The sequence below is a fragment of the Pseudophryne corroboree genome, chromosome 6 (assembly GCF_028390025.1).
Source record: "Pseudophryne corroboree isolate aPseCor3 chromosome 6, aPseCor3.hap2, whole genome shotgun sequence".
Classification (NCBI taxonomy): Eukaryota; Metazoa; Chordata; class Amphibia; order Anura; family Myobatrachidae; genus Pseudophryne; species Pseudophryne corroboree.
Genome location: NC_086449.1, coordinates 56,939,578 through 56,947,391, shown reverse-complemented (window position 1 = coordinate 56,947,391; position 7,814 = coordinate 56,939,578). Strand labels below are relative to the sequence as shown.

The 7,814-nt window shown below is 44.2% G+C and overlaps 1 protein-coding gene across 1 annotated transcript in view; it reads right to left on the bottom strand.

The window, feature by feature from the left end:
* Positions 1–404: 404 nt before the first annotated feature.
* LOC134936119 (A.superbus venom factor 1-like) overlaps positions 405–7,814 on the bottom strand; it is a 147,197-nt gene continuing 139,787 nt past the window's right edge. Inside the window, exons 34-37 of the mRNA XM_063931028.1 lie at positions 2,623–2,712; positions 1,777–1,882; positions 1,137–1,226; positions 405–618 (exon numbers count right to left, since the gene is read on the bottom strand). Coding sequence (XP_063787098.1) covers positions 605–618; positions 1,137–1,226; positions 1,777–1,882; positions 2,623–2,712 — 300 coding nt within the window. The 3' untranslated portion in view covers positions 405–604. The remainder of the gene's footprint in view (positions 619–1,136; positions 1,227–1,776; positions 1,883–2,622; positions 2,713–7,814) is intronic.

Here is a 7,814-nt window from a genome sequence, read left to right as displayed (position 1 = left end):
CACCATCCTCACTTTTGGTCACAGAGAAAAGGGGTGTAGTACGGTATGCCGGCGCTCGGGCTCTCGGCGACCAGCATACCGGTGCCGGGAGCCCGACTGCCGGCATACCAACAGCGTGGTGAGCGCAAAGGAGCCCCTTGCGGGCTCGCTGCACTCGCCATGCTGCGGGCACGGTGGCATGCTACGCGCGCCACACTATTTTATGGACCCCCACGAGCGAGAATAGCTGTCGGTATGCCGGGTGTCGGGATTTCGGCGCCGGTATACTGTGCGCTGGGATCCCGACATTTGGCATACTGAAGACCACCCAGAGAAAAGGCCTCCCTGAACCTTCATTTTCTGCATAGAGTGTGTTTCATATACAATAGACTATAGGTGATTATTTTAATAAAGAACACAGAAAATAGAAGAGACATCATTTTTTATTCTATAAAATCAGTACATTTATACAACTGAATATGTAAAGACTATAGTGAGTTACTGGGCACTGCCACGTATCTCCAACTCTTCTGGAAGTTAAGTAAGTCATCACTGAGGTCTTGATTCTCAGCCCTCTGACATTCCCTGTGATCTGGCCAATACACAGTCCACATGTCTTCAGTATTCAGGCAAGAGAACCTGTAGGATGAGTGAAGATTATAATATCAGTAAAGAAACACATTACTACTGTAGTAACTTCATATAACACCTGAGCGTGTGTCCAGTGATGCTATCAAAACTATTGTTCAAGAAGTTTCCTGTTATAAAGTGTCCATTGTATCCTTTATGTAAACAATATATAGGGAAATTAGGTAAGTGGTGAGTTTCTACACAGCCAGAGCTGGATTAAGGGGGGGGCAGAAGGGGTGAGTACCACCAGGCACCCCTCTCTCAGGGGGCCCTCTGGCTGAAGCAGCTCCACTCCAGCTCTGTCTGACAGGGCTTCCATCAGAAAATGTGGGTCCCAGGACTGACAAAATAGGCAGCTCCCCAAAAATCAAAATCAAAATAATGAAAATACAAATGTATTTGGGTATAACAAGTAAATATTCAACTGGTTTTCCATATAAACATATTTTTTTTACTTTTTTAAAATGTAAATGCATCATTAACACATCTTGCCTATATATACAAATTACTGTTGCCTTGTATGTTACCTGCAGCACAGCGGCACACCTCTCCCTGGCAGATGGTACTCAGAAGCTTACTCCTCTCTTCCACATGGTAGAATTTGGTGCAGCGGTTTTCTGTCAAGAGGAAAATGAAAATACTCAAGCCAGGTTCTTTTTTGCCTGGTCGTGTTCATCAGAGATAAACCAGTTGCTAAAGCAGATCAATTGAGCATAGATAGTGATACAGGTGTGTCCTCCTTATACATCTAGGTTCTTTATGCCATAAGGCGCAAGAAGCTTGACGTGACTGAGATACTCCAACGTGGGTATAGTATTTTACTTTCTGCTAAATATTGTGTCTTATGTCATATCATAAGAGCATATCAGTATTTTTAGAAGTCGCTCTGACTAATCAGCTACTGTCCACGGCTCTGTTGTGAGCCAATCAGAATTTATTACAACAAAAGTGACCAATAGGGCAGTGGATGTGTGGGTTTAAGTACCTATGGGAAGGGAAAAGCAGGGAGGTGGGAGACAGATAAAAGACATGAAGCGGGAGGCATTGAAAAGGGATACAGAATTAAAAACTGTGACAGTGTTCTGCTGAATGTGTGCAATCAGTGGTACTTGCTCAGAGAGTGGTCAGACAACAGGGTTACAGAGTGTTGTTAGGTAAATCTCTTACCTGGGGAGTAATAGTCATACACTGTGACAGACGCAGGCTGGATGAGACCAACATCAAAGTACTGGTGGAGATTAAACGTTATACAATCCTCCGCTTTGTAGGATATCTGAGGATGTAATGATATACAAGTGATTAGTACTATATATAGACCTAAAACGCAGGTTACATAGTTATATAAATGTAAAAAAAATAGTTAAACTACAATAATCACAATATTAGGAACACTTCTCCTACAAGTGAATGCCATCGATCATCTTTCCCCATGAGTCACTACGTTATTCCAATTCTTCTTAGTTCTATGATAATCATGAAACATTTTCATCTCCATATCTAAATGTCCACATTACAGTATTGTAGCTGCATCATGTAAATAGTTAATGATCCCCAGTGGCGGATTGGCCATAAGGCTCACCAGGAAGATTCCTGGTAGGCTGACGTGTCTGTGGGGCCTGTTTTGTGTGTTGTCATGTGGCCCCACCCCACATGAAAGGCAGCCCACCACACTAATTACACTGTATTGTCCCCTATTCATTCTGTTATTCCATCTCTGGAGTATAGCAAGTCTGCCATCCAGTGATGTTGCCATGGCTACACAAAATTTTTAGTTCCCAATCGATGCAAGGAAGGCCACAATTGTGTACAATCAGGCCTTATGAGGAGGGATCCTGCTCCCTCATCAGACCTGCCCCCATTAGGGCTTCTTCCATAAATTTCCTGTCTGGTTTTCCATCCCAATCCGTCCCTAATGATCCCTATACATAGAGCAGTAAAGAAGGTTAGAGAAACACTTTCAAGAATAATTGAAACATACAGTGAACAGTATTTTGTTCATGAAAGTTATCTCACCTTATCAAGGTACAGAATTAATGTGTTTTTATCAAATTTTCCTTTGTCGATCTCGTAGTTGGAGATGTATTTGTCCTCTCTGTTTTTAAGCTGTAGTTAAAGAGAATGATATATATGGGCATACGGAAAAAACAATTCCTAACATGAATTATCCATTTTTATGGTGGCCTCTCCTTTAGCTATAACTATCTCTGAAGAAAGAACTAAACGCGTCACACTGCTCATTGGAGGAAATTATGAATAGACAGATCAGCAGAAAATTGAATTTTTAGTAAGGTAGGTTACATGTCTAATTCTCAAACAGCATGAAACTGTGGTTTTAATAAGATCAGACATACTATATCCACCTTGCAGAATAATTAACTAATTGTAATAAATAAATATTATTTGTTTTTTTTAGACATTTACTTTTTTTGTGATGTAAAAAAATTTGTGTTTTATTAATATCATCATTATTATTATTTATTTAGAAAGTGCCACAAAAATCACCAATTTTGGACAATCAGAATTACACGTGATACAAAAGACAAATCACTCCGTATTAATAGGCTCACCATACTATCCCTTTAAACTAAATGGGATAGTATGGTAAGCCTACATACATGTATTAGCAGAACAAGAAAAAAAAAAACAATGTTGATAAGTGTCTTCTGTTCAATAAGATGCAGGTAATTTGCAGTGGGAGATGATAGTCCTACAAATTGTCTCAATTCTGACTTAATGCCTCATATCTTGTGGCTTACTTCTGCCTTTACTCCTGCAGTTCAGTTTATCCTGCTCACTGGGTTTAGCCCAGCTCAACAGTTCCAAGTGTATCCTGTTTAGATGAGTTTATTATCTGAGAGGTCTGCTCAGCATACAAGCCTCAGTCTGTGTTACTAACTGCTGAATCTTCTGATTAGCCACCTGAGAGAGTTCTGCTGTGTGAACAATCTTCAGAATCCTGAGTTTAGCAGTGTTATCCCTGTACAACTGGTCTCTTTGCTCATCTCTCTCAGCTGTCAGAGAATTCTGAACATGCTGTCCCTGCACAGCACTCTCAGAATTCTGTGAATATCCTAAGTGTGTCTCTCTGTAGAGCTCCACTACCTCTCAGTATTCTGACCCACAAACTGAAATCCAGAATTCCCTCCGAAACCCAGACATGGGCGCAGCCATGTTGGATTCGGTCAGCTGACTCTCCACAGCCAATCTGGATACTGCTCTAAGACCAGCTGACAACAGCTTCCAAGCAACTCAGTGCTCTATAAAGGGGACTTCCTGTCAAGACCAGTTGGCCAGTAAAACATCACTTCTACTGAAGAAACTACTCAGTGCTGTGCTCCCATATACTGTGTATCTCTACGGCAGCTCCAATCTGTCCGGTCCAGTGTATTCCCAACTATAAGTTTACTCCAGCTTCCAGATCCAGTCTGGTAATTAAGGGGACTCTATTCACGCCTTCGGGCCATCCATTGATATCTCCTAGTCCTTGCTAGCAGTACACACTATCTACCTTTGCTCTATACACAAGAGCTGGATCAAACCTCCCAACTTCATCCACACACCTTCAGCTCCTGCTTCAGCACCCCACACCTATCCAAGAGAGACCCAACCCTCAGGTGTGACACTAATGGCCAACTAGAATATCTAAATGTAAAGAAATCTGAGAATCTTGTCAACTTTTAAAAAAACTCATCACAATCGGCAATCACTTCTCTACAGCTCTCTCTCCTACCTTTAAACGCTTCACAAACCCACAAAGTGAAATAGAAAGTAGCAAGATGACTGTTCTAAGGATGTCAATTGAATACTGTTTTTAATGACAAAAAGAAGAGCACCATTAAACAAATATGATTTAATCCACAGTGGTTTGGATGGAAACCACGCCATATACTGTAGAACACGTCAGGGTGGGTTGGGTATGAAATCCCAGCGGACGGGATGCCGGGTGTCAATATCCCGACACCGGCATCCCACCTGCCAGTATGCTGGCAGCAGAGTGAGCACTATGGGGGTATTCAATTGTTTGAAAAGTCATTTGGGTAGACAGGAAAAAACAGACACCAATCGAATCCCCCCTATGAGTTCCCTTGCGGGCTCGTTGGTTCGCTGTGCTCACCACGGGATATATTCCCACTCTAAGGGTGTCGTGGACACCCATGAGTGGGAATAGCTGTGGTGAGCGCTGTTGGCATTTCGGCTGTTGGGATTTCAGCGTCGGTATCCCAAGCGCCAGGTTCCTGACCGCCTGTATATTAACTACATTCCGCCAGGGTGTGTTGGCATTTCTAACACACTGAGGATTATGTTTAGACATCAAAACCACCTTATAGTAAATACTAGTAATTAGACATTAATACCGCCATCAATCCACAGAGGTTTCTGGTGGGATAAAAATAACACCCTACACGCCACGTAATAAAATGATCAATCTCACAGTCATTATGGCTATTAAACTATTTGGACACTTTGGGGTATATTTACTAAGATTCGTAATTTCCGAAAATAGGTCAAAGTTCAATCACGAATGACATCGACAGTGTAAAACTGCAACTTTTTGAATTGATTACGATGGATTTACTAAGCTGTCGTATTCGTATTTTTCTTTGCTTCCGATGTCGATGTCATTCGTTTTTTTTTACCTATTTTTACGGCAGTGATTAGCAAAACACTGCCGTTTTTTTTTTACAATCAATCTCGGCCGGATCTGTGTGATCCGTGCTGGGGTTCTTATTTTTTTTTTTTTTAATTAAACAATGTAAAATCCCCCAAAAAAATGCGTGGGGTCCCCCCTCCTAAGCATAACCAGCCTCGGGCTCTTTGAGCCGATCCTGGTTGCAGAAATATGGGGGAAAAATTGACAGGGGTTCCCCCATATTTAAGCAACCAGCATCGGGCTCTGCGCCTGGTCCTGGTTCCAAAAATACGGGGGACAAAAAGAGTAGGGGTCCCCCGTATTTTTAAAACCAGCACCGGGCTCCACTAGCTGGACAGATAATGCCACAGCCGGGGGTCACTTTTATACAGTGCCCTGCGGCCGTGGCATCAAAAATCCAACTAGTCACCCCTGGCCGGGGTACCCTGGGGGAGTGGGGACCCCTTCAATCAAGGGGTCCCCCCCCCAGCCACCCAAGGGCCAGGGGTGAAGCCCGAGGCTGTCCCCCCCCCATCCAATGGGCTGCGGATGGGGAGGCTGATAGCCATTTGTGATAATGAAAAGATATTGTTTTTAGTAGCAGTACTACAAGTCCCAGCAAGCCTCCCCCGCATGCTGGTACTTGGAGAACCACAAGTACCAGCATGCGGCGGAAAAACGGGCCCGCTGGTACCTGTAGTACTACCACTAAAAAAATACCCAAAAAAACACAAGACACACACACCGTGAAAGTATAATTTTATTACATACATACACACATACATACATACTTACCTTATGTTCTCACGCAGGTCGGTCCTCTTCTCCAGTAGAATCCAAGGGCTACCTGTTGAAGAAATTCTACTCACCAGATCCATGGGTCCAGGCTCCTCGGCAAATCCAGGGTTAATCCACGTACTTGAATAAATAAAAAAAAACGGTGTCCCGACCACGAACTGAAAGGGGACCCATGTTTGCACATGGGTCACCTTCCCACGAATGCCAGAAACCCACTTTGACTTCTGTCTAAGTGGGTTTCTTCAGCCAATCAGGGAGTGCCACGTTGTAGCACTCTCCTGATCAGCTGTGTGCTGCTGTCCTCACTGACAGGCAGCACGCGGCAGTGTTACAATGTAGCGCCTATGCGCTACATTGTAACCAATGATGGGAACTTTCTGCCCTGCGGTTGACCTAAAGTGACGTCACCGCTGAGCAGAAAGTTCCCAGCATTGGTTACAATGGAGCGCATAGGCGCTACATTGTAACACTGCCGTGTGCCGCCTGTCAGTGAGGACAGCAGCACACAGCTGATCAGGAGAGTGCTACAACGTGGCACTCCCTGATTGGCTGAAGAAACCCACTTAGACAGAAATCAAAGTGGGTTTCTGGCATTCGTGGGAAGGTGACCCATGTGCAAACATGGGTCCCCTTTCAGTTCGTGGTCGGGACACCGTTTTTTTTTTTTTTTATTTAAGTACGTGGATTAACCCTGGATTTGCCGAGGAGCCTGGACCCATGGATCTGGTGAGTAGAATTTCTTCAACAGGTAGCCCTTGGATTCTACTGGAGAAGAGGACCGACCTGCGTGAGAACATAAGGTAAGTATGTATGTATGTGTGTATGTATGTAATAAAATTATACTTTCACGGTGTGTGTGTCTTGTGTTTTTTTGGGTATTTTTTTAGTGGTAGTACTACAGGTACCAGCGGGCCCGTTTTTCCGCCGCATGCTGGTACTTGTGGTTCTCCAAGTACCAGCATGCGGGGGAGGCTTGCTGGGACTTGTAGTACTGCTACTAAAAACAATATCTTTTATTTTACAACAAAGGCTATCAGCCCTCCCATCCGCAGCCCATTGGATGGGGGGGGGACAGCCTCGGGCTTCACCCCTGGCCCTTGGGTGGCTGGGGGGGGGGGGGGGCCCTTGATTGAAGGGGTTCCCACTCCCCCAGGGTACCCCGGCCAGGGGTGACTAGTTGGATTTTTGATGCCACGGCAGCAGGGCGCTGTATAAAAGTGACCCCCGGCTGTGGCATTATCTGTCCAGCTAGTGGAGCCCGGTGCTGGTTTTAAAAATACGGGGGACCCCTACTCTTTTTGTCCCCCGTATTTTTGGGACCAGGACCAGGCGCAGAGCCCGATGCTGGTTGCTTAAATATGGGGGAACCCCTGTCATTTTTTTCCCCATATTTCTGCAACCAGGATCGGCTCAAAGAGCCCGAGGCTGGTTATGCTTAGGAGGGGGGACCCCACGCAATTTTTTTGGCAAAAATAAGCACTTTCCCACCCCTTCCCACTGATATACATGCACGGATCTCATGGATCCCTGCATGCATCTCAAATCACGGAAAAAAAAAGCAGGTCTGTTTTTTTTTAGGACTTTTTTACGAGTTGTAATTTTTCACGGCAGTGTTTTGTGTTTTTTTGCTTTGCACTTCTTAGTAAATGACCGAGATTCATATCTAAACAGGCGTAATTTGACCGATGGTGTATTCATTCGTAATTTTTTACCTGAACTAGCAAAAAATTACGAATGCCCTCATCACTGCCGTGATTAGTGTTTAGTAAATGACCGA